This window comes from Hipposideros armiger, unplaced genomic scaffold (assembly GCF_001890085.2).
Source record: "Hipposideros armiger isolate ML-2016 unplaced genomic scaffold, ASM189008v1 scaffold_114, whole genome shotgun sequence".
Lineage (NCBI taxonomy): Eukaryota > Metazoa > Chordata > Mammalia > Chiroptera > Hipposideridae > Hipposideros > Hipposideros armiger.
In genome coordinates, this window is record NW_017731464.1 from 3,046,464 (window position 1) to 3,073,319 (window position 26,856).

The window sequence follows — 26,856 nt, forward strand, 5'->3', positions numbered from 1 at the left end:
GGATAAGGAGAGGGCTCTTGCCAGGACCTGGCTCCTTTCCTTTGGCCGAGTATAGATTGCACCCTGCCTCCTAGTGTTAGGGTGAATACAAAGGACAAGAGAAGAGGGGTTTAGGGCCAGGAAGGAAGGAATGTAACTTAAACCTTGCAGCTGAAATCCTGCCCACAGTCTAGCTCTGCGGGCAGGTCTGGGAAATGCTTCCACTGTGCTGAAAGCTGACGCACTGGTAGTTACCTGGCACTTGCCTAGATTGTCACTCAGCTGTCCTCGTCATGGGGTTTTTACCTAGAATGGAACCTGGTAAGAGTGTTAGGGCACCATTTTCCCCTCACGGTGGGGGAGTAAACACTCCAGAACAGCAGGTTCCTCTGGACAGCACCGTGGCCCATGCTGAAGTGTGCGGTGCCAGAGGTCAGAGAATGGAAAGTTCAGTGAATGCTTTGCTTTGCTGTGCCTCACTTTCCTTATTGGTAAAATGCGATTTGAGTTTCTGATGACTGATGGCTGATTTGATGAGATGATCACAGTAGAATATGCTAGAGGAGCCTTTGGAAGCCTGGTTTTTAGGTGGGCTTTAGGAAATGAGCCTGCCCTGCACAGTTTCAGGGCACTGGGCACATGCCCAGGTTATTGGGCTTCTGCCTCTTACAGAGCGAACCTGTGGGTCCCCATCAAGTAGACGGATATAGTAGTTGCCTCACAGGATTTTCATGAGGATGCAATTAGATGATGCATGTGAAAGTGCTTGACGCAGAGCTCAATCTCAATGGCGCTATTTTTGGATGTGTCCTAAACAGATGTGCCATACAGTGGTTGGAAGCTGTGAAGGTCTGACTGAGAAGAGGCCATGTGGCCTTAATGCCATGGAGTGTTTTATTGTGTTTTATGTTTCTTTCTCCAGAGATTCAGATTATATTTATGTTATTACCAGAGCAATTTTTCAAACTGCTGTCCTGGGTGGTGATGCTTCTGTGATCTTGAGCTCTAGAGACAAATTTTTCTAGGCATATGTGCCTATGCCTGTCCCCAGGTAGACAGACTCAGGCCTTGGTAAACGTCTCATAAGCTTGGTTAATTGAGCTAATTATTATAACTCGCTTTCATTCACTTGCTTTTTGAATGTTTATGTGTGCATCATGTGTTTATACCACCATTAAACTCAAGCATGATTGTTAACATGTAAATATTTAAAAAATAGTATTCGGTTAAAAACTAATACTCCCTTTTATGGTGGGGATGTCAGTCATTGTATATTATATATTTTCTGAATGGAAAGAAATTGTCCTACTTGAAACCCCCAGCAAGTCACTGGAAAGAGAGGTTGGGCTAGCGCTGTGGTCTGGGGGGATCCCGGGAGAGACCCTGGGGGCTCTCTGGACCAGAGTCATCCCTCTCCAGGCCATCATCATTCTTCTTTTGTTCCTCCTTAGTGCTGCCATCAGACCAGCCAGGCATTGGTCCACTTCACTGCCTGACCATGATTGCAGGGGTGGAAAACTTTTCCAGGAAATTAGCTAGCCAGGATTACAGTAAGCACAGAAGCAAAGCAATGCCAAAAAACTACAAGGGACAAAATATCAGAATTTTAAATAAAGACAGGATCAGTAACAGTGCTATGCCCAGCCAGATTGGGGCCTAAGGCAAAGGGGAAAAAAATCAATACTGATCTTGACTTTATTTAAAAATTTGAAATTTGTCATCATTGATTTTTTTGCATTAATTTTCATTTAACATACATTAAAATATTATGTATCTTCATTACTGAGTTTTTGGTCTTCCCTTAAATTTTGTGCCCTAGGCAAGTGCCTCACTTCCCACATGCTAGTCCCAGCCCTGGTTTACACCAAAAGGCAGAGGACTTTTACTCTACATTTAATTTAGTTCATTGGTTGGTGCTGGTGTTCTCCTGGTCCCTTTTGGAGACTTACTTTCTTAAAACACCTTCCCAGGTTTGGAGGGCAGGTTTTTATTTAAAAACAAACAACTAAGAGTTTTTTTTTTAATTTAAGAAAGATAATATATGGTCATTATAGAAAATGTGGAAAATAGAGAAAAGGATACAGAAGAAAATTATCATCTATAATCCCATCATCCACAGGTAACTAACTCAGTCTTAGAAAATTCTTTTGATTGTTTCAGTTACAGCATTTTGTTGTATTTTCTTCTAGCCGTTTTGCCACCATATGCATTTTGACATAGTTGCGTTCTTAATAAATTTAGAGCTTTGTATCGTGTTCTTTTTATTGAATATATTGTTTGCATTTTAACATATTAAAACGTTAAATAAAGGCTACATAATGTTCTTTTGTATAAACTAACTTTAATTATTTAACCAAATTTTCTCCATTTTCTTTTTGTATTAGCATTTATTAATTCATGTATTATACATAACTCTAAGCACAATTGAATATTAATTTTGAATAATAGTTTAGTGGCAGAATCATATGTAGTTGGCAAAAATAAAGCTACTTCTTGTAAAGAAACTATGGCTCACACAATGATGCCAAAGGAACTAGATGGCCTGTGTCCTTGATGGCTAATATTGGTATTTTTCAGAAAATGCACAAATATTTATCCTAGTCCTTTAAGCCTCATTTTACAATGCCTAGGTAATTTGTTGCATTTAGTATCTTAGAGTCAAAAAAACCGATTTTGCTTCTGGCTTATTTGTCTGATATCAGTGGCGAATGCACCCTCTAAATATGGCTCCTATTCCCAAATAGACAAAGTGGTGTAGGGTGTAGTAGAAATTGTTAGGGAAAAATACCTGCACAAATGTGCCAGGATTGGGCAATAGGTTGGAAAATTAGGTCAGAATGCTCAGTCATGATGGGTATAGTGATAATTTGTCAGTGAGAGCTGTTATCTCATTCTTTAAATAGCTCTGATACACCAAATTTTCTGTGACAAACATCAACAATAAAGACACTGAATTAACTCTAAACTATTAGGTATTTTTTTTCAGGGCAGAGCTTTTCCTCCATTTCCATTAGTACTTTCCTCATGTGCCCCTCAATACCACTAGCTAATTTTCACTCTTAATTTGACTTCAAGTCCATGTCTCCTTGGTGTAGAGGATTTTGTCTTTTAAAAAGAAATTTTAATTTTGTTAAATTTGTTGGGGTGACATTGGTTAATAAGATTATATAAGTTTCAAGTGAACAATTCTATAATACATCATTTCTATATTGCATTGTGGGTTTATCATCCAAAGTGAAGTCTCCTTACATCACTATAAGTTTGACTCCCTTTACCCTCTTCTGCCTTCCCCTCACTCCTCTTCCCCTTTGGTAGCCACTAAACTGTTTTCTATGTCTATGAATTTTTTTGTTTTGTTTTGTTTTGTTTGTTAGTTTGTTACTTTCTGTTTTATATTCCACATATGAGTGAAATCATAAAGTTCTTGTTTTTTTCTGTCTGACTTATTTCTCTTAGCATGATAATCTCAAGATCCATTGATGTTGTCTCAAATGACACTATTTCATCTTTTCTTATGGCTGAGTAATATTCCATTGTGTATACGCATATGTACCACATCTTCTTTATCCAATCATCTATTGAAGTCATTTCAGTTGTTTCCATGTGTCTTGACCACTGTGAATAATGCTGCAGTGAACATATCTTTATGGATAAATGTTTTCAAATTTTGGGGGTCAATACCCAGAAGAGGGATTGCTGGGTCCTATGGTGATTCTATTCTTAATTTTTTGAGGAACCTCCATACTGTTTTCCATAGTGGCTGCACCAATTTACATTCCCACCAGCAGTGTAGGAGGGTTCCTTTTTCTCCACAGCCTCTCCAACACTTGTTATTACTTGTGTTATTGATATTAGCCATTCTAACAGGTGTGAGGTGGTATCTCATTGTGATTTTGATTTGCATGTCCCTAATAGCTAGTGAAGTTGGGCAGTTTTTCATATATCTGTTGGCTATTTGCATGTCTTCTTGGGAGAGTATCTATTCAGGTCCTCTGCCCATTTATTAATTGGATTGTTTAGGTTTTTTTGTTGTTGGGTTGTATGAGTTCCTTATATATTTTGGATATTAGCCCCTAATCAGATAATTTGTTTGCAAATATCTTCTCCCATTTGGTTGGTTGCCTCTTTGTTATGTTGATGGGTTTGTTTGCTGTGCAGAAGTTTTTTAGTTTGATATAGTCCCATTCATTTATTTTTGCTTTTGCTTTCCTTATCTTTGGGGTGAAATGCATAAAATCTTCTCTAAGACCAATTTCCATAAGTTTAGTACCTATGTTTTCTTCTATGTATTTTATTGTTTCAGGTCTTTGATCCATTTTGAGTTAATTTCTTAATTTCTGTATAAGGTGACAAATTGAAGTCTAGTTTCATTCTTTTACCTGTGGCTTTTTAATTTTCCAAGCACCATTTATTGAAGAGGCTTTCTTTTCTCTATTGTATGCTTTTGGTTCCATTGTTAAAAATTACTTGCCCATATATATGTGGGTGTTTATTTCTGGGCTCTCAGTTCTATCCCGTTGGTCTTTGTGTCTGTTTTTCTGCCAATACCATGCTGTGTTGATTATTGTCACTTTGTAGTATGATTTGAAGTCAAGCAGTGTGATAGCTCTGGCTATGTTCTGTTTTCTCAGGATTTCTTTGGCTATTCAGACCCTTTTGTAGTTTCATATAAATCTGATGATTTTTTGTTGTATTTCTTTTAAAAATGCCATTGGGATTTTGATGGGGACTGCATTAAATCCAAATCTTTTCTTATTGGACTTATAAGTAATTTCCATTTCTTATACATGTAATTTTTTTTTGTCTTGAGCATTTTTGTGTATATTTTGTGAATATTTTAGATTATTTCCTTAAGATAGATTTCCAGAAATGAAATTTTTGAGTTAAAAGAGCTTTTGGGCTTTTTATACATACTTCCATGTTGCTTTCGAGGCACATGCTAGCTGACAGTCCTACCAGAAGGTAAGCCTGCCTAACTCAGACTGCTCACTCATACAGCTTAGGGAATACTCAGCTCCCATTCCTTTCCCTCTCCTCCACTTTATTTGAGATACAGCTTTACCAATAGTACTGGATAGTTGGATAGAATTATACTCTTACTCCCAGGTCAGGTAAGATCCTCTGTTCTTCAGATCTACTTCCTTTCCTTGTTTGGCATAAATCTCTTAGAACCTTGCGACATCTTGGTTTCTCTTGGTGCCCTGTACTGGCTCCCGAGTAAGTAAGCACTTTCCTAATTAAGCTTCAGATATTTTTCCCTAGGCTCCTGACAGCTCTGCCCTGACCCCAGTAGCCTCTTTCTTCAACCCTTTGTTGAGGTCCCCAAGACTCAGGTTATTGGAAGATCTACCTTTCTTCCTAACCCATATTTCTCTGTTCTATTTTGGTTGGTACTGATTTATTATCAATCTAATTGATGAACTTATACTCATTTGGTATCTGGGCTGTTAATGCTTGGTCTCTGTTTCAGTGAAGCTTGATTTCTTTATGTTTGTTTGGTACCGGAGTCAAGTCTGATCTCTTCTGTGCCCAAGGGGTGCTTAGGAGCGGGCCATCCTTGGAGTGTTACTACATTACTGTACTTCTGACTGAGAGGCAGAAACGGACTCCACTGTTCTGTTTTCTTCCTGTTTCCCAGCCCCCACATCCTTTGGAGTCACTCACTGAGTTTCTTTTCCCCTCCCCTGAGGCATGTGTTGACCTCTCAGGCCTTCCATAGAGCAGAATGGAAGGACATCATGGACACTGATCCCTGGCAGATTTCTCTACCGTGTAAAGAAAGGGACTAGAGGAAAACACTCACTTCAAGTGCAGAATTTAAAGGGGCATCCCAAAACTCAGTAATCAACATCAATAATATCTTAATGAAATATTTATTTAAAAAATGAATGCAAGAAACCATGATGAACAAAATATGAGAATTTAAAATAAAGACAGGATCAGTTTAACAGTACTGTGCCAACCATACTGCAGCCTGAGTCAAAAGGAAAAATCATTACTAAGGAAAAATCATTACTACCGGCTTTGTCTTTCTGTGCCTGGGACAAGTGCCTCACTCCACTCATCCTCGTCCTGACCCTGGTTTTACACCAAAGGCAAAGGGAGTTTTCCCCGCGAGTAACTGAGCGCACTGGCTGCTGGTTGTATGCTCCTGGTTCTTTCGGAGTCTTACCTTATTGGCAGGTTTGTCCATGGCTGAGTCCTTGTTTCAGTTGATATGAAAGACTTCACCCTGTTTCCTCCCATCAGAGGGCTAAATCCTCTTCTCTCTGATTACTTTCTGGTAACCCCAGGTAAAAACCATCTCCATGCCATCCCCAGATAAAGAGTGCTCTGAGTGCTGGGGAGCTTGTGTCTCCTACTCCCTAACCCTAATCTGTAAGCCTGAGAAGGGTTACAGTGCAGACTATGTCCCTCTGTTCAAGGCCCATGTGACGGTCCTTTCCCCAGTAGATTTTTGACCACTTTCTTCCTTAGATCTTTCTATAGTAATGTAGGTTCTATTTTACTATAAATCTAGTCCTTAACTTAAAAACTCTCATTCTTTAATTGCAATTTTTAATACTCTGTTTTAACACTCTGTTATAGATACGTTCTGCTAAAAGAGCCTGTAATGGTTGAAATTATTAGAACTTAGATTTAATCAGAGCTTGTGTATTCTGTAAACACATTAGTGCAAAGTATCTTAGGGTCATCAGGTGCAAGGAACAGAAATTTAACTCAAATTAGAGTAATAAAAAAAAAGAATGTGTTGGATAAATACAGGGGACCCTTTCGGAACCCAACAGCAGGATGTGAAGCTGGATTTTGTAAGTGTTGGGAAGCTATCAGGGGGCTCTTCTCGCAGTCTGTCTCCCCTTGGAGACTCATAGTCTTGGATTGCAGCTTCTTCTTCCATTCTCTGGCCTTTTTTAGAGACTACCCTTCTCCGCTTATTTGTAAGCATGCATGTGACTGACAGCAGCCACCAGTCTAGTCTACATGGTTGTACAGCACCATCTGATTACAGTTCCTGAAGTTGTCACTCGGATTCTCAGTGGAGAATGTGCGCCAGCTGCCCACTCCTGGTCTAGTTAGCTGTGGCTAGGAGAAGGGGGTCACTTGATATAACATGTCTAATAATTACTTCAGCATGGGTGAAGGGTATGGTAAGCTAGACCAATGTGCGTCCTACAGTGAATAAAAATAAAGTAAAATCTTTGTCCTCTGAGAAAATATAGTCCTAGGGTGAAAGACTGATATGCAGACAAGTGAGATACAATCAGGGTAAGACAGTAATGTGGAGATGGGCATTTTGTTAGGTGAACGTTCACATATAAGTCTTGGTGGGAGCTATACTTGGACTCAACAGTTACAAGTTTACCAATTAAAGAGAAGACAGGCACTCCAGATAGAGAATACAAGCAAAAACACCGAAGCATTGGAGGATGCCGCCCAGGCACTCAGTTTAGTGTGGGCTCCAGATTGCAGTGGGCCTTGTATGCCATATTAAGGTTGGGATTTTATCTTGTAGGTGGTTGAGAGCTAGGGGAGAATTATAAGCAGGGAAACACTTTATTAGATGTGCTTTAAATGTATGAAACACCTATTAATCATCTACCACGTACCAGGTACTATTGTAGCCCTGAGGAGTCCGAGAGAAATAGAATGCTTCTTGCCATTTTAATTTTCTTTGATGACTCATTTTTCAAGTGCCCCCACCTAGAGAGCAATGTAGAATGCTGTCTTTTTTATTTCACAGCATTCAAAGCCCTTAAACTGGTATTTAATAACATTAAAGTATCATAAAGTATATATCATATACTTTATGTAAAAAATACTTTATAAAGCATCATGTAATATAAAGGATGATGGTAACATGACAAGTATCACTTCTTCCAGTGCAGAAAAGAGTGGCTCCCTCTTTGCCTTAGCCTATCTAGTGGAGAGATTAGCGTATCATAGATCATAATACATTGTGATAAGTGCAACAGTAGAGGTACCAGCCATATGTGTACTGTAATATGAAAGCCTGGGGGTCATCGTCAGGGAAAGGGAAGACTTCACAGAAGAGGTATTATTTTAACAATCTTAAACTCCTTTTATCAAGCAGAAGATTGGGACAAGATATTCTTGAGAGAGGGAATAGCATGGGTAAATGTCCTGGGAAAGAAAGCAGCAAAAAAGTTAAAGTTCTGAAAGCTTGGTGGTAGGGGAGGAGAGAGCACTGGGAGATGGAGTTGGGCCAGGACCGGGCAGTATTGTTGATGGGAGTATAAAATAATACAGCCACTTTGGAGAAAGGTCTGGCAGTTTCTTATAAAATTAAATATACACCTACCTAGTAGCTCAGCATTTATACTCTTGGGTATTAGATATTTACCCAAGAGAAATAAAAACATGACACAAAAAGACTTGTACAAGTATGCATATAGAGCTTTCTTCATAATAGCTCCAAGTTTGAAATAACCCAAATGTCTGTCTTTAAGAGAAAGGATAAACAGGTTTATTCAAATAATGAAATACTAGTCAGCAATAAAAGTCATAAACTACCCTGTACACTTAACAGTATAAACTATTATCATAAATAAAAGATCCTTACACAAAAAAGCGTGTATTGGATGATTCCATTTACATGAAGTTCTAAAGCTGGCAAAACTAGTAATTGATAAAAAAAATCAAAACAGTGATTGTAGGGGGTATGAGGGTGGGAGTGTCTGGAAAGGAGTACGAGGGAACTTTTTTCTGTATAATGGAAAGGGGTTTGGATTACATGAGTATGCATTTATCAGAACTCATCCAGTAATACACTTAAGATTTATACATTTCACTATAAATAGATTTAATTCTACTCTATTCCCCCAAAGAACCATGAACTCTGAGCACTAATGAAAGACAGAGCATGCTGGAGTATTTAGGGTAGAGTACACCGAGGTCTATAACTTACTTGGAAATGCATCAAAAATAAGATGAGTTGAAGTTTGCGTAGATGGATGATAAATATGTGATAAAACAAATATGGCAAATATTAACAATTGTAAACTCTAGGTGGTGAGTATATAGATGTTTGCTGTATGATCTTCTCAACTTTACTGTGTGTTTGAAATTTTTCATAACAAAGTGGGGAAAAATATAAAGGTTCTTATATGCTGTGGCGTTGAGGCAAATTCCTTTATTCTGGCTTTAGGGGACTAATGAAAGCTTTTAGGAGGAGATATTAGATATGAATTTTAGAAGAGAAAGAGATCCAAGATTGGGACTCAGTTTTAGATCTTCTGGTAAGAAAAGAGGAGAATGTAAAGGAGCATCAGGGATGGAGTAGAGGGGATGGGTTCTGGAGGGTTTGGGGGTAGAATTGTTAAGACTCAGTGAAATCAGCTGAGGTGATGGCAGGAGTGGGGATGGGGAAGGCAACTGTGACCTGGTGCACACAAGTACTGGGTGAGGGACCATGACCGAAGGATGATGGGGGGGNACAGGATGCTCTTTCTGGAACAGAGCTAGTGAACCTGATCTTACTACAAAAGCAGAAAGTGCAGAAAACAAACTAAGCTTTTGAAGCATGAAGTTGAAGTGGAATGCTCTGGAATTAACATTTGGGAGCTGAGAGAATATTAGCCAAACTTTGGCTTTTTTTTTTTTTTTTAAACCCCAATCCTTCTTTGGAGAATGTGGACAAGTAACACACATCAAGTCGTGGTGGAAATGATTAGAGCCAGAGCTGGGGTGTCTGCGGTGAGGGGCTGACAAATCTGGGCATGGATGCCGGGCCCGCTGGCTGACCTCAGCTGCTCTATATGTGTGCACACCACTTATTAGAAGAATGCTGGCACCAGTGGCTTAGGGGGCTGAGACAATCATGCCCAAGAGACTCTCCACTCCTGCAGGTGAGGGATGATGCAGGATTTGTGCATGGGGGTGTTTGATTTCTTTTTCTTCTCAACTGAAGAGTGTTTTCATTTCCAGCTCAAGTGTTGTTTTTAAAAGAAGGGATTGCACATAGGAGAAGTGTCACTCTGTGACAGCTCAGAGATTTCTGTAAAGCTCTCCATAAAGCTGCACCGGGGGCATATTGCCCCAGGATATTGTCCAGTGGGCTCCAGTCTCGTGCAGCTCTCAGTTATGCCAGGCCGAGCTCTGGAGGGGTTGACGACCTTTCCACTGAGGCACCTTCTCTCAAAATGTGTCCCTTCTGTCTCAAACTAGATTCTAACTTTCAGAAAGGCTGGGACTGTGTTGTGCTTTTTGTTTTATTTTGGGATTTTAAAATTTTTTATTGCATTTTTTTACAGTACTGGCAAACACATTGTGTAACAAACACTCGAGTACCTTTTCTGTAGTAGGCACTGTGCTGGGTGCCAGAGGCCACAGTAAGTCAATGTCCTTGCCCTTGTGCGGTTTACAGGGATCAGGGAAAGAAGGCATCAAATCAGGAATTACCCTCTTGAGTATATAATTATAGTCCTGATACGCCCTGAAGGACAAGTAGAGGGTGGTGTGCATAACAAACGACATAATCTCATCAGATGAAGAGGGTGGGGGCCGGGGGCAGTCCCGGAAGGCTCGTTGAAGGAAGTAACATTCAGCCTGAAACCTGAGGGAGTAGGAGATGGTCAGGCCAGGAGTGAGGTGAACAGGGCAAAGGGAGAAGCATGCACAGAAATCCTGAGGAAGGGTGGAGTATAAGCAACATTGAGGATGAAAGGAAGCAATTGTGGCTGGAACAGAGCAAGCAGTGAAAGGCTGTGGTGTGTGAATGATGCCGGAGAGCGATCACGTTCCATCCCATAGGGTCTTGCAGGCCATGTCAGCATTCGGAGTTTTAGCCTAAAAGGGGTGAGAAGTCACCGAGGAGTTTCAAACAGGTGAATGATACTCAATTTCTCTTTTTAAAAGATCACCCTAGTAGCATAGAAAATAGAAAATGGCTAGTCTGACATGGGGAAGCTGCTCAGTGGGTGTCAGTGAACAAAGAATATGGTCCTACTGATGACTCTCACCAGTTTGAGAGACATTTGCCAGCTACTTAACCCCATGGTAACAGTGCAGTGACAATAGGCCAGGTAGCTCTGGGAAAGGCCCTCTTTCGGTCCGTCTTAGCTGTTGACAGGCCAGGCCCACTGTGCTCTGGTTCTACAGGCAGTAATTCACAAGCCTGTGGTGTGTGCGAGCCAAGTTGATTTCTTAAAACTCGAACCTTTTGTTGCAGGCAGGCAGGTACCTTCCCTGGAAATGTCTTTTTTTTTTTTTCCAGAGATTTTTGCCAAACCCTGAAAGAGGACCTCCTGAACTGGAGATGCTCCCCAATTGTTGCCGTTTTGGAAAGGAAGAACCAATTGCCAGCCACCCCGCGTTCCACCTGGGCTGTGGCCTTGATTGAGTCCACTGATGTTTTGTACCACTGCCAGGTCTGCCAGTCTCTGACTTGTGCCCACCGCTCCCGATGGGGAGGGAGGAGGTTGAATACCTCAAGTCATCCCCATCTGGGTGTTCTTTCTGCCTAGGGAAAGGACTGCTTTCACATGCTCCCCAGAAGGAGCTGGCACATGGTGATTTTTAATTTGAGGCAAGTGAGGAGAGATTGATGTTAAAGAAACAAACCCCAAGTCCCCACTGAAATCGGTGTTGACAAATGCTTCACACTGACCTCTTCTCCTGTGAAATCTTTGCTTTGCTCCTTGCCATCTGTTCTAAAGTTTTGAAAATTTTTGTTCCTGCTGAAACTTTTGGCAAAGTTGTCTTCAATATGAATAGGTGGTAGGTGGGTGTTGGTCAGCCTCTGGTCGTCACTCCCTGTGGGAGCTCACAGACACTGCAGACCATGTGGCCAAGTTCTCACTGTACAGAGGACTCTTCCATCTGGCCGGCTGAGAGGTGAAGCTTTGGTCGGCCTCCCTTGTCTTCCTCTTTGCCTTTCTCTTACCTCCCTTGGTAGTGGAGGTGTTCCTGCACCTTGTGCTGCTGAAGGGAGGGGATGGCAACGAGGTGAGGAATTCGCACACCTGGATTCTGGCCCCGGCCCTGGCACTAAGGAGCAGTGTGAGGAGGCCACTTAGGCTGTCTTCTGTGCCTCTTTCCCTGTCGGTGAAATGGAGATTGTAATATATGCTCTGCTTACTCCACAGGGTTCCTATAAAGATTGGACCAAGGCTACTTCGTACAGTCCTAGCCTAGAAATAGGTTTCCATGAACTTACACAGGGCTTAAGAGGTTTTTTTTTTTTTTAAGTTTGTTGCCTGGACTTAAAAATCAGAAATTTTTACCTAAAAATCTAGCTTCTCTTGGAAATAAAAAAACTTGGCAACGCTCAGCCCACGTTCCTCTGTGGCAACAAAAACAAGTTGAGAGATGGCTCCCTGTGAGCTCCCTGGCAGTGGGTCTGTGTCGTCAGATTCCCTGCATACATTTTGTTATACCTGGACTCTTTCCCTCCTTTAGGTGATTGGTCTGGCCCTTCTAGGCATTTGGGTTTGTGCCCTTATCTCAAGAAGATATTCCAGATTTAGAACTTTATGATGAGTCAGGTATCATACAATACAAAGGATTTTTTTTTTTTTAGTTGCGGGGAGACAGGAGGAAACACCTATATTCATCACATATCTCCTGTGTGCTAAGTGCTTTGCTTATCCTGTAATCCTCCAAAAAGGTAGATCTCCAATGCCCGTTACTGTGAGAAGACAGGGCCTCAGGGGGATTGTGGATAACCTGAGCCAGGCTTTGAACCTGACCTGTTGGACTCCAAGGGAATGCTACCTGGCCTCAATGTAACGTGTATGTGGTGACAAAGCCCCCCTTCCCAGAAGCTCTGTACACATGTATCATCTGCACGAGGAGTGCAGGTAAGGGCTATTTGCATGAGTTGCAGTGGTGTAGTCCTATTCTCTTTATAAAATACTTTTACGTAGTGCTACAAATTATTTTTTGGGTACTTTTTTCTTCTCCTTTAAAGCAGAGTTGTACCCCCCTCCCCTTTTCCTAGCATGTTTTTCAGAATTAATATTGAACAGATAAAGGAAGCTGTGTGTAGAGCCCTCCCCTTAAATGGAGTCATTTTTTTCCTCATGGGGTCACTGAAATACCTTCTGTAATGCTAGGGCTCTGGGGAGCCCAGTTTTGAAACCACTAATTTAGTCTTACTTTCTGCAGTTGAGGAAATGGAGGCCAAAGGGATCCAGTAACTTGACCGGTGTTGCCTTTTTTTTTTTTTTTACATCTTCCAGAAAAATTCTACTTTAGCTGGGTTCTCTGTCTCATTCTTTAGAAAATGCTATTGTATTTTATGCTCATTTCTTCTCAGGTAATTCAAAGGGGAACTGTAGTAAGTAAACAGCATTCGTTGGGTTAAACCTTACTTTAAAAGAGAAAATTTGTAGGGTGGAAAAGTGGACTATAGGAGCAGACTATGCGTCTGGGTGAGGTTTTCTCATTTTACTATTCTCTGGCTCCTTTGGTTTGTGTCATCTTTTATCTCAGGCAAGTGGAAGCCGTTCCTAAAAGCGTGGATGGGACAATGTAGTCTCCTTTAACCCACAAGAAATAAGCAGGTGGCTGATTTTAGTGCCTAGAATCTAGGCTTGATGTTCAATATCCACCCAAGCCTCTTTGGCAGCAAATCCAGAAGCCCTGGCTCAGCACCACGATGGGCGTCTTTGTTGTGTAGTCTAATCATCCTCATTGTCTGCCCAGCTGTTTTCCATCTCTGAGCAAATTACTGCTCAGATCATCAGTTTGGTGTTTTTCTTCCTTCCCACTCACCTTACCTCCCCCATTCCTCACTTTCTTGCCACGTGGAAGGAAGTCACTGGTGTCCTGATTCCTTCGGTACAGCCTCTGGGGTCTGATACCAGTTAGCGTGATTCAGTGCTTGAGACCAACCCAGGAGAGGTACTACCCTTAGTTCTTCCAAAGCCCCATTGCTGATGTTGAATATCATGATCAGGCTCCTGAGAAGGTTTGGTTTAAAAGGTTTTAGTCATGATAGTAATGTTGATAATCTCTTGTTGACATCAGAGTTGAAAGATTTTAGAGATTATATAATCCCCCCTCTGTGTATATACAGATTCTCACTTGCCTTCTCCCAAGAGAGAAGTAGGCATTCTGTCATCTTTACTTGAAAGGTAGAACTTCAAGGTATCTTAGTAATTTAATTGGTGACTCTGATCCTTTGCTGAGTGTAGCCTTTTATCATCAAAGTGGTGGGAAGCAGCTAATCCTAGGAGTTTAAATGATGAAGGATCTATAGGAAGATGCAAATTAAAACCACCGTGAAATATCACTACACGTACTCACTACAATGACTAAAATAAAAAGACCAACAATACCAAGTGTTGGTGAGGATGTGGAACAACCAGAACTCTCATGTGTGGCTGTTGGGAGTGGGAAATGGTACAGCCGCTGTGGAGAACTGGAAAGCAGTTTCTTATAAAACTGAATATACACTTAACCATGTGACCCAGCAATTCCATTCCTAAGTATTTACTTAAGAGAAATAAATACCTATTGTCCACAAAAAAGGACTTCTATATGAACGTTTTATTTATAATAGCCAAAAGCTCGAAACAATTCAGATGTCCTTCAACAGATAAATGGATAAACTAATTGTGGAAAATCTATACAATGGAATGCTAGTCTGCCATTAAAAGAAAAACCAAACTACTGATACATGTATCAGTGAAGGCGAACCTCAGAAATATTATACTGGATGAAAGAAGCCTAACACAGGAGTACGTACTATATGATTCCATTTGTTCTAGAGCAAGCAAATTAATCTATAGGTTGGAACGCAGGTTAGAAGTTATATGAGTGGGGAGAAGGAGTGGGGAGATGCCCACAAAGAGGCATGACAAACTGTTTGTAATGATGGATTGATTGTCATGACAGTTACAAGAGTGAAAACGCATCAAACGGTACACTTAAAAGGGTACATTGTATTATATATAAAGTTGATTTTAAAAGATGAGGAACCTGGCTCTTTTACCAGGGCTGCATTCTCACTAAGACTAAGGGTCATCATCAGGATTCCACACCAACAAGCGCATGTGCGAGATCACCATTATTCCCAGCAAGAAGCTCCGCAGCGAAATAGCGGGCTATGCCATACATCTGATGAAGCGGATTCAGAGAGGCTCCGCCAGAGGAATCTCCTCTTCAGGCTGCAGGAAGAGGAGAGAGAAAGGAGAGGCCATTCTGTTCCTGAGGCCTCAGCCCTGAACCAGGAGATCAGTGAGGGTGACCTGGACACTGAGGAAATGCGGAAGCTCATGGACTTCGGCAGTCTGTCCAGCCTGCACGTCACTCAGCTTACAGTTGGGATGGATTTCGAAACACCCTGTGGAGCCATTTGAATCTTCCTGCTGTGCTGTCATAGTTTCAATAAACCATGGACAACCCCCCAAAAAGATGAGGGACCTGGTCTGAGCCCTACCACTAACTAGCTCTATGTGTTCTTGTGAAAGGACCTTAATCTCTTTACAGCTCTTTCCTATTGGGAAAATGGGGACAGTAGGTAGCTCACCTGCTTCATTCAGTTATTGTGAAACTGTAAATGAAATAATTTATTTTGAAATGCCTTTAAAAAGGTATAAAGTCATGTACACATGCTGGTTGGGGGTGGGAGGTGAATATTCCATAAACTCCTCTTCAGTGAAGAAAGGCAAAAACTGTGATAACTAATGTATGAGCTTATATATACTGTATATACTGGCAGTGCCCCAAAAATGTAAACACATGGACACTGGTCAGCGTTGCTCAAGCAGTAGTTCGCTGTAATCAGAAGTGTCTGGATGCTGATGGTAACCACTTTGAGTACCTCTTATAATTGTGGAACTCAAACGTGACCTGTATGCATCTTTCATTATTGGTACATATTGAGTATTACAATTTTCATACAGTTTTCCTTTCTTAAAGTGTGTATACATTTTTTGGGGACCCTTCTGTATATGTAATTTTATTTGCAAGTCATCTTTTAACTTTGCGTAACACTGGCTGTGTCGCTTCCCCTCTCTGGCCATCAGTAAAATGACAGAGTTAGACTAGATCAGAGGTAGAAAACTATAGGCTCAGAGACTCTCTAAAGCCTCTCAGGCATGTTTTTTCTTTAGCCTCACCAGTGTCCATCTGTCCAGTGTAAGCTTAAAAATGTGACTGGTTGCCAGTGTTCAAATCTGGAGATTTCACATAAAGTTTTGGGTTTCCAGTTTATCTTTAGAAATGAGCAGATCTGACAAAACTGGGCTCCTATTCCTACAAAACAACAATTATCTGGAGTTGTGTGGTCACTGTTCCTTTACGTGGGTGACATGCTTTAGTTCCCACAGTCTTCACCACTCTCCGTAGCCTTTTCTATTCTCTGTAGTAACATTAAGAGGAAAGTTAATTCATGTTCGAGTGCCCTTGATATGTTAGGCACTACTCTAGGGCATGGCTTATACAGAGAGGAACCAAACAGACAAAATCTCTAAACTCTAGTGAGTGGCAAGTACCCATCCACATCATCAAAAATTAGGAGGAGAAAGTTAGACCAAGAGTGCTGTATGCGTACTTGAGGGAAAGTGGGAGAAAACATGTTCCTTTGTGGAAGTGAAAAAAAAATCCTACGTATTTAATAGGCCAACAGTTACCTTGCTTATTTCACTTGCTTACCTCACATTATGGATCAGCTCCTTTTCTTTTTGTGATTCAGTAAACTCATGGATTGTCCAAAAAAGTGCATTCCAGTAAAATCATGGAGATTAGCTTGGCATTTCAAAAATGACAGTAGGCAGAGAGACTGGCAAAGGTCTACAGAATGTTAGTTTTTCTTACCTGTGTCCAAACCATCCCCAACTCAGCTTTAGATTTTTACATTTAATCAAGATTTTGGGATGCAGCTCAATCTGAAATGAGCATCTCTTTTGACAGTCTTACAGCTGCCTTCTTCTGTAATATCTTGGACCCTGTTTAGCTCTGGCTGAGAATTCTTTTACCCTGATCCATGTGGTGAACGTGTGCTGGAGAAGGATCTTGAGTGGTGCTATCTCCCCTCTACCTTCTAACCTAGTAATTTGCATCTCCCATTTGGTCAACTCCATAGTGATAATGGCCAACATTTTTAAATTGACAAATCCTATCAGGCTTCAATTTTGATCTCATGGTCAAGAAACACTGATTTAAATGCTCTTCACCTGCAAATAAGCCCTTATATGGGCATAGATGCTTAATAACATGTTTCTGTCTACGTTAAGCATAATGATTCATTGATTTGTCTTAAGATTTATGATGGTCATAGACTTTGAAAATCCGGGCTGGCTGTTCTCAACCAGTTGTGCTTACCTAGTTCGTGTGGTAGGTAGACATCATTTCTTCAGTTCTGACTCAGAGGGTCATCTTGCTACCTATAGAAAATTACACTGCTCCCATCTGGTGGCAGTTATCTCAAATTGTTGCATCATCAACCTGCTTCTGAAAGCACAGCCTTGTCCTTCAGTGGTGCCATGAATCACAGAGCTGTAGAAAATAGCCTTTCCCAACTTTTGTTCTCCCAGCTTTGTTCTGCAGCATTGTCAGCATTGTCAGGGGGTATTGCATAGTTTTCTCTAAAATAAATGAAGTGGAAAGAACATTTTTTTGGACAATCAGGAGAGTGACACTGTTCCAGGTTATGCTCATAACTAGCCATGGGACTCTTAAGCCTCACGAGGTTCCTCCACCCATAAAGCAAAATGCTTGGACTTAATGCTCTTTAGAAGCACTATTGGTACAAAGTCTGTAGTTCTGTGATTTTTGAAATTCAAAATAACTATAAAATGAATACCCTCTTGTACTGTTTGCAGAACAGTTACGAACATACATAGAAATTTTATAATATTTTATGCTGCCATTTTCCCCAGCTCTACTTGATTATAGGGCACATCATGAATTTAATAGCTTTTTGGGGAAAAAAGGAAGACAAATAGTACTTCATTAAATGTATATATTACAAGAAAATTTTAGATATTCAAAAAATTAAAATGTAAAAAATGTGCATCTTGGAATTCAGTTTTTTTATTTTTTTATTTTTATTTTTTTGTAATAAGACCTCTATTTGTGAATGCATGCTAGGATTTAAAAAATTTTTTTTTGCTTAAATACTCAAAATTCTAGAATTACAATGGACAATTGAGCAGAGTAAGTATACTTTAAAGTATTACAAGAAAATGGAAAATGTTATTGAGGTACAAAGATTAGAGAGATGACAGTTGAAATTAAAGATTATATGGTAAATTTTAGTGTTTATCTGAATACTGAAGAACAACATAGTGATAGGAAATATATAAACATGCAGTTTCCGGTAAATCATTATCAAAATATACACTGGAACATTTGAGTCCATTAAAATTTTTTTAATACAGAATTATGTGTGTATTTTATAAAAACATGCAACAGTGCTTTATGATTAAAGCTCTCTTTGGTTGTAAGGAACAGAACCTTACTTTTACCTTGAAAAGGAATAACTATTGTAAAGATGCAACAGGAAATGCCAGGAACATCAACAGACAGGTACTGACGTGCCGCTGGGCCTCAGAGGAACTAGAGGGGCCATCAGGACCCAAGTCACATCTCAGGCCTGAGGTCTCTGTGTTCACTGCTTACTGCTCTATATCAATTTTGCATGTGGCTGCTAGCCCCACTATGCCATAACCTCAACTCAAGTTCCTGTACTGATGACTTCCCTCTGTGTTCACTTTCGTCCAGTTGGTGATCACCTTTGTGCAAAGAATAACCCAGAACTTTTTTTTTTGCTATGCAGGGTCAATGCACAGGATAATTCAAGCTAAATTACGAAGATATATGAGCAGGCAAATGAACTAAATATCCAGTAGTATAACGGGTGCTTATCCCCAAACCTTCAACTTTGACAGCTTTGCAGAACTTTACATATATCTGTAACCCCTATTAACAGTCTCACCAAACACCTCATGCAATGTTTAGGGAGTGAGGTCAAGGTTAGGCGTTCTAAGGATTTGGGCAATGCTAAGGTGTAACAAATTTAAAGCATTTAAGAATGCTTCAGGGGCTAGCTGGGTGGCTCAGTTGGTTAGAGTGTGTGCTCTTAACAACAAGGTTGCCGGTTTGACTCCAGTATGGAATGGTGGGCTGCACCCTCCACACAACTAAGATTGAACATGGCACCTTGAGCTGAGCAGCCACAAGCCACTGACGGGCAGCCGATGGCTCAGTTGGTTAGAGCGCATGCTCTCAACAACAAGGTTACCAGTTTGATTCCTGCATGGGATGGTGGGCTGTGCCCTCCCCCGCAACTAGATTGAAAGCAGCGACTGGACTTGGAGCTGAGCTTGTGCCCTCCACAACCAAGATTGAAGGACAACTTGACTTGGAGCTGATGGGTCCTGGAAAAAACATATTGTTCCCCAATAAAAAAGAAAAAAACCCCAAAATGCTTCACTGAAGTAGAATAATATTGAATGTCAATTATAATTTTATACACACACACACACACACACACACACACACACACACACACACACACAGACACAGACACACACCCCGGTAGTGCACAAAAAAATGTATACACATGACTTGTATTCATCTTTTGTTATTGGTATATGCATATTTTGAGTATTATAATTTTAATACAGTCTTTTCCTCTTAAAATGTGTATACATTTTTTTGACACCCTTTGTGTGTGTGTGTGTTGATAGGATGTAAAGTACAGCATAGGGAATATAGTCAATGGTGGTGTTACAGCTATATACGATGTCAGACTTCGGTGGGGTTATCACTTTGTGAGGGGTATAAATGTCTAATCATCATGTTTTGTACACCTGAAACTAATATAAAAAACAAAATTAAAAAAATAAAAGAATGCTTCAGCTAGTAATTATTGCCTTAAAGGGAGAAATGACACCTAGCCTTACAGAATGGTAGTTAGAATTAAACAAGAACTCCAAGTGCCTAGGACAGTGATTGAAATATAGTATGTTTTTCCTTTCATCTGTTTGTTCCTCTGTTTATTTGTAGGTTCTTTAGAAGATAATTACTATTGTTCCTTTTTCCTGAGATAGGTGTTTAGGAGCAGTTTCTCCAATTCTTGCCACCCAGTCACACAAGTAACACCTCTGAGTCCCGAGAATCTAAGAATGCCTTCTAAGCCAGAGCAGTGCTAGGACTAGCTGACGATGGCATTAGTGCCATCAACACTAACAACAGCAACCCGTAGCCGCCATAGTCATCCGACTGTCTTTTTGAAGATGACTCAAAATAGCTTGTATGTTTGTTTCTCTCACAGGTGGATTTGCTATCGTGTTTCTGGTGAGGACAAGCAATGGAGTGAAATGTGCCTTGAAACGCATGTTTGTTAACAATGAGCATGATCTCCAGGTGTGCAAGAGAGAAATCCAGATAATGGTAAGGCTGCCCCTCAGACTTGAGACTGCTTATTTAAAATGGCCGGGGGAGGGCTGGCCGAGTGGCGCGCTAGTTAAGAGTTGGCTTGGGCCGCCAGCTCTGAGTAGTAGGGCCCTGGTTCAGATCCCACATTGAGGGCCAGTGATGCTGCACCCTCTACAGATAAGATGGTGAACAACAGCTTGACCCGGAGCTGGGCTGCTGTGAGCCACCAGCGACAGCATGGGCTGCAGTGGGGCTGCAGTGGGCTGCCGTGAGCTACCGGGAGTGGCCGGCAGCCAGCATGAGCGGCCATCCAATGGCTGGCGAGTGACTGCCTCACTCGGGAAGAGCACAGTGATAATACCAACATGGGCCAGTGAGGCGACGTCCTCCACAACTAGAATAAAGAACAAAAGGACAGCAATTTGTCTGTTTCCCTCCCCCAATTCCCCAATAAAATCTTTAAAAAAAAAAAAAATGGCCAGGGGAGAGACTGTGCCCTCTTAAGAAAATCAAGGGGGCTTGATCTCTTCTCTGAGATGGCAGGATGGCCTCTGCACAAGATGGGAGTGAACACTACTTCTGCCTTGGTCACCCTCAGCCAGAGGGTTGAGGAGAAAGGAGCATCTTGAGAGAACTGACCAATCTTTAGGTCAAAGAAATAGTTTGGGCCATTGGGAATAGTTAATTCACAACTTGGTTCCCAGAATTAACTATGGAGTTTAATCCAGAAACCCTGGCTTTCCCAGAAGCCTCTTCTAGTCTTGTCTACCAGTCCCAGTTTTCAACCCTCTTGAGCTCTTGGGCATTCTGTGAACATATTTCTCCACACGTTTTTATTTTCTACATGTAGTTTGTTTCCACCAGAAATGCTTTTCCTTTTTTTGGCCTAGAAACTTCTTACTCATGTATACTCTATGATTCCATGTATAAGAGTCCAAGAACAGGCAAAAGTGGTCTTTGGTAATAGAAATCAGAAGTGGTTATTTGGGTGTGGGAAATTAGAAAGAAAGGGGCATGTGGGAAATTTCCGGGCCGTAGAAATGTTCTCTGTTTTGCGTAATCGTTACACAGTGCTACACAATTGTCAGAATTGTTTAATCACCTTAAGATCTGTGCATTTTATCATGTTAATTATTATACCTCACCTTAAGAACTTACTCAGTTTTCAAGATTCATATTCCTATTCTATTTAAAGAAAGAGTCCCTATTTCTTAGAGATATGTGCTGAACTATTTATAAGATAATATGATGTCTTGAAGTTCATGAGTGGATTTAGAGGAGAAACAACTGATGATTCAAGCAGAGTGATGCCTATGAGTTTGTTCGAGTTGCCCCTTACTCTCACCTCTGTTTGACATTATACATAAAAAAATGTTAAATATTCTTTTTATCCATTGTGTTTCCACAGTGCTTTTTTTATGGCAATTATATTGCTTCTCTTATTATTTTGTAAGTAGATCTGCTATCAGAAAGTAAGTTATTTAAAAGCAGAAACTTTGTATTCCAGTGCACTGCTTGACATAGAATAAACAAGAAACTTTGGATGAAACTAATATGTGAATAATGGTAACAGCAGATGCCTGTGCTCATCAAGCAAGAGGTGATGATTCCTTTGTAAAGAGCAGAAAAAGTGGGTGAAGGTGGCATGGTAGGGATTCCACCAGGCTTTGCTTGCCCCTGCCTACCTCTTGTGGGTTTGCCCTTTCTGTGGCTACTTAGAGTAACTAGTTGAGCTACTGAAAGAACTCAGAATTGTACTGCTTTGGATTTGAGAAAGCTGAAACGAGTTGGGAGGAACTATTGGTGGAAATAAGTGTTGCTGTCATCATTGCAAACCAAACCAAAAACCCCTAAGGCTCATACACATAGTCAGGGCCACGTGGATCTGTCCTCAAAGCACCAGTGTCATCCCACTCCCCTCCCACACAGCTCTAAATGACTGTGCTCGCCCTGTTTCCCTTCACCCACTCAATGGATTTTCTGAATGCTTCTTACTCTTTTTTCTCACCTTGCCCCTTGCTCATCTTTCACACTCCATTTCCTATCTTTGCTTCTGCTATTTCCTCTGCCTGGAATGCCCTTCTCATTCATTTTGTGGTACTAGGAAAGTAATTCCACTCTTGAACTTTCTCCCACTCATTCAGAAACATGTTTGAGGACTTACTTTGTGCAAGGCAGGCGTTGGAGTAGAGGAACTAAGACACAGGCCCCTTAGGAGCTCAAAAATTAATGGACCTGATTAGAAATTAAATTACGTGGGTTCAAGTTCGGGTCCAGGCATGTATTAGCTATGAGGGTTTTGTTTTGTTTTTAATTTAGCTTATATTTTTTCAAAACTTAAATACTCAAATAAATGAACTAAGCTTGTTATAATCACATCATGCACTTCCCCAAGGGGTCCTCTTATGTCATTTCAAGGCCCCAAGGCGACCACTTTTAGTTGATTCATTTGATATATTTCTAAATAACATGTTGATAATGCTAATTCTTGATTTTTGTTTTCCATTTTAGGCATTACGTACTGTGGAAAGTAAAAATTTAGCTCTTCCATCCCCTGCATGTCCTTTTCCCCCAATACTCGCATTATTCTCATCTCCCATTCTTCCAAAGTAGCCGTAAGTTTGGCAGTTACCTTAGTTATGTTAGTATTAGTTTTTACATTATTATGTAAGAAAACATTATTTTTGTTGCGTCTCCTAGTGGACTACGATTACTATTCCTTTCTTATATAACTCTCTTTTCACTGGAATTAATAATTGTCTGATGTTTTTTGCTTTTTTGGGTTGGTTGTTTGTTTTAGTTTTCTGCATACTTTTCAGCAATTTAATCCCAAACTCTTCTCAAGTTATATAAATCATTGTTTTAATACTTTTAAGCACATTTATTCTATTTTATCATCTTGAAGAAATCTGTCTTCTGACATGATGGAATCTGGGTTGGTTGCCCGCTAGGCCTAATTTACAGTCCTGAAATTTCTTAATCATTCCCTTTGCCTCTCTTTTCGTTAGATTTATTGACTCCTCTTGCTTGACTTCCTTATTTTTCTGCGTCGATTGATATCATCGTGTGATTTTTCTTTTTTAGCCTTACTATGGTAGATTATATTGATTGCTTTTCAAATAGAGAACCAGCTTTGCATCCCAGCAATAATTCCCAATTGGTTATAGTCTATACGTATTTTTATATATTATTGAATTTTATTTGATAATATTTTGGTAAAGATTTTTGCATCTATAATCATGAGAGATAATGATCTATAGTTTTTTTGTTTGTTTTTGTTTTAACTGTCTTTTTCTGGTTTTGGTAGTAGGGTAATTCTGGCTTCATAACATGGGTTGGAAAATGTTCCCTCTTTTGTTTTCTGGGAGAGATTTTGTAGAATAGGTATTCATTTTTTAAGCATTTGTTAGAATTTTCCAGTGAAACCATCTGGGCCTGGCTATTTCTTTTTGGGGAGTTATTAAGTTACAAATTCAGTTTCCTTAATCATTATAAGGCTATTCCAATTATCTGTTTCATATTGGGTGAGTTATGATAGTTTGTATTTTTGAGGAATTCGTCTATTTCTTTAAGTTGTCGAATTTATGCATGCGGAGTTGTTAGTGACTCTAATAATAATTCTGTTATTGTCCTTTGACCTGTGCAGGGTTTGTGGTATAGCCCCTGTTTTATTCCTGTTAGTAGTACTAGAAGTTTGCCAATTTTATTCGTGTTTTCAAAGAACCATCTCTGTGTTTCATTGATTTCTACATTTTTCCATTTTCAGCTTCATTGATGTTCGTCCTTGTACTTATTTCTTTCTGTCTATTTCCTTTGGGTTTGTTTTGCTCTTCTTTCTCTGAGTACTTGAAGTGGAAGTTTAGATTACTGATTTGAGACTTTTTCCCATTTTCATTTTGTACGTTTAGTGCTATTAATATAAATTTCCCTCTTGGCACTGCTTTATTTTGATATGTGTATTTTCATTTTTCATTCAGTCATAATGTATTTTTTTAATTTCCCTTGAGATTTCCTCTTGACCCATAGAATATCAGGAAGTATGTTGTTTAATTTACAATTGTTTGGCAATTTTTTGTCTTTCAGTTATTAGTTTCTAGTTTACTCCATTGTGGTTGGAGAACACATTTCATATGATTTCACTTTTTTTAAATTAATTAAGGTTTGTTTTATGGCCTATCTTGGTATATGTTTTGTTAGCACTTGAAAAGAATGTGATTTCTGTTATTAGGAGAAGTGTTCTATAACTGTCAGTTAGATCCTACTGTTTTGTGGTGTGCTTTTCTTCTATATCTTTGCTGATTTTTGTCTAGTTGTTCTACCCGTTGTTGAAAGGAGGTGTTGGAATTGTTGGAATCTCCAAATATAATTGCGGTTTGTCTTTTCTTTCAATTCTGTCACTTTCTGCTTCACATGTTTTACAGCTCTGTTATTTGGTGCATATACACTTAGGGTTGTTGTGTTCTGGATGGATTGACCCTTATGTCACTACATAGTGTCCCTCTCTATCTTTGGTAATTTTCTTTGTTCTGAAGTCTACTTTACCTGATATTAATATAGTCACTCCTGTTTTGGGGGGATTCAAGTTTGCATGGTGTATATTTCCCTATCCTTTTACTTTCAACCTACCTCTTGTCTTATTTTCGAGGGAGTTCTTATGGCAGCATATAGATGGATTGTATTTTTAATACACTCTGCCAATGTCTGTTGTACAATTGGTGTATTTAGACCATTTGCATTTAATGTAGTTATTTGTTAGGCCCAATAAGTTAGGCCTTAAATCTCTTATTTTATTTTGGTTTTCTTTTTGTTCAGTTTCTCGTATCTCCTTTTTCTGTCTTCTTGTGGTCACTTGAACTTTTTTTAGAATTCCATTTTGATTTATTTATAGTGTTTTTGAGTGTATCTCTTTGTGTGGTTTAAAAAACAAACAGACTTTAATTTTTAGAGCGGTTTTAGGTTCACAGAAAAATTATACAGAAAGTACAGAGTCCCCATATACCCCAGGCCCCTCACATGCCCAGCCTTTCCTAGTATCAACATCCAGCAACAGAGTGGTACATTTGTTATAATCATTGAACCTACACTGACACATCATTATCATATAGAGTCCATAGTTTACATTAGGGTTCACTTTGGTATTGTACGAGTACATTCTGTGGGTTTGGACAAATGTAGTATTTTGACAAATGTAGTTTTGACAATACCATTGTAGTATTATAAGGAATTGTTTCACTGCCCTAAATATTCCCTGTGCTCTCTACCTATTCATCCTTTCCTTACCCCAACCCCTAGCAACCACAAAAAATTTTTTTTCTTTCACCATAGTTTTGCCTTTTCCAGAATGTCTTATAGTTGGAATCGTTCAGTATGTAGCCTTTTCAGATTGGCTTCTTTCACTTAATAATATTCATTTAAGGTTCTTCCATGTCTTTTCATGGCTTGATAACTCACTTCTTTTTAGAGTTGAATAATATTTCTTTGTAAGGTTGTATCACAGTTTATTTATCCATTAGTCTACTGAAGGATATCTTGCTTGCTTCCAAGTTTTAGCAATTAAGAGTAAAGCAGCTATAAACATCTGTGTGCAGGTTTTGTGTGGGCAGTTTTTAACTCATTTGGCTATGTTTCGTAGATCCTCAACTAAGAAAATATTATTTCAATTTTGAAGATTTCTTTTTATGTTTCTAAGCCAGTAATTAAAATTTATTTCATTTTAATTTTACTCTAAATTTTAAAAATAATTTTTTATTGTCAAAAATTCATGCCTTAAAATTTACCAACTTAACCATTTTTAAGAGTATAGTATTGGTACCTATAGATGCAGTGTCATACAGCAGATCTCTAGGACTTATTCATCTAGAATAACTGGAACTTTATACCTGCTGAATAGCAACTGCCCATTTTCCTCTCCTTTCAACTTCTGGCAACCACCATTCTACTCTCTGCTTCTATGAGTTGGGTTATTTTTTATACCTCATATAAGTGGAATCATACCATATTTGTCCTTCTATGACTGGTTTATTTCACTTATATCTTCAAGGTTCATCTATGTCAGAAAATATGTGAAGATTCTTTTTATAAGGTTAAGTCATATTCTATTTTGTGTATATACCACATTTTCTCTAGTCACTCATCCATTGCTGGACATTTCAGTTGCTTCTACCTCTTGGCTTGAACTACCTCTTGCTGTGAACATGGGTGTTCAACTATCTCTTTGAGATCCTGTTTTTGATGCTTTTGGATAGATACCAAGTAATGGGATTGCTGTATAACATGGTAATTCTATGTTTAATTTTTTGAGGAACCTCCATATTGTTTTCCATAGTGGCTGCACCATTTTACATTGCTACCAGCAGTGCACAAGAGTTCCAGTATCTCCACATCCTTGCCAGCACTTATTTTCTGTTTTATTTTTTTCTAAATAAGGTGGTATCTCATTATAGTTTTAATTTGCATTTCCCTGATGATTGTGATATTGGGGATATTTTCATATGCTTGTTGGCCATTTCTGTGTATAACTTTTAAGTA

General features: G+C 39.6%; 1 protein-coding gene across 1 annotated transcript in view; it reads left to right on the plus strand.

Annotated features, from left to right (window-relative positions):
* Positions 1–26,856, plus strand: part of AAK1 (AP2 associated kinase 1) — a 195,115-nt gene that overhangs the window by 64,633 nt on the left and 103,626 nt on the right. Inside the window, exon 3 of the mRNA XM_019647614.1 lies at positions 20,225–20,343. Coding sequence (XP_019503159.1) covers positions 20,225–20,343 — 119 coding nt within the window. The remainder of the gene's footprint in view (positions 1–20,224; positions 20,344–26,856) is intronic.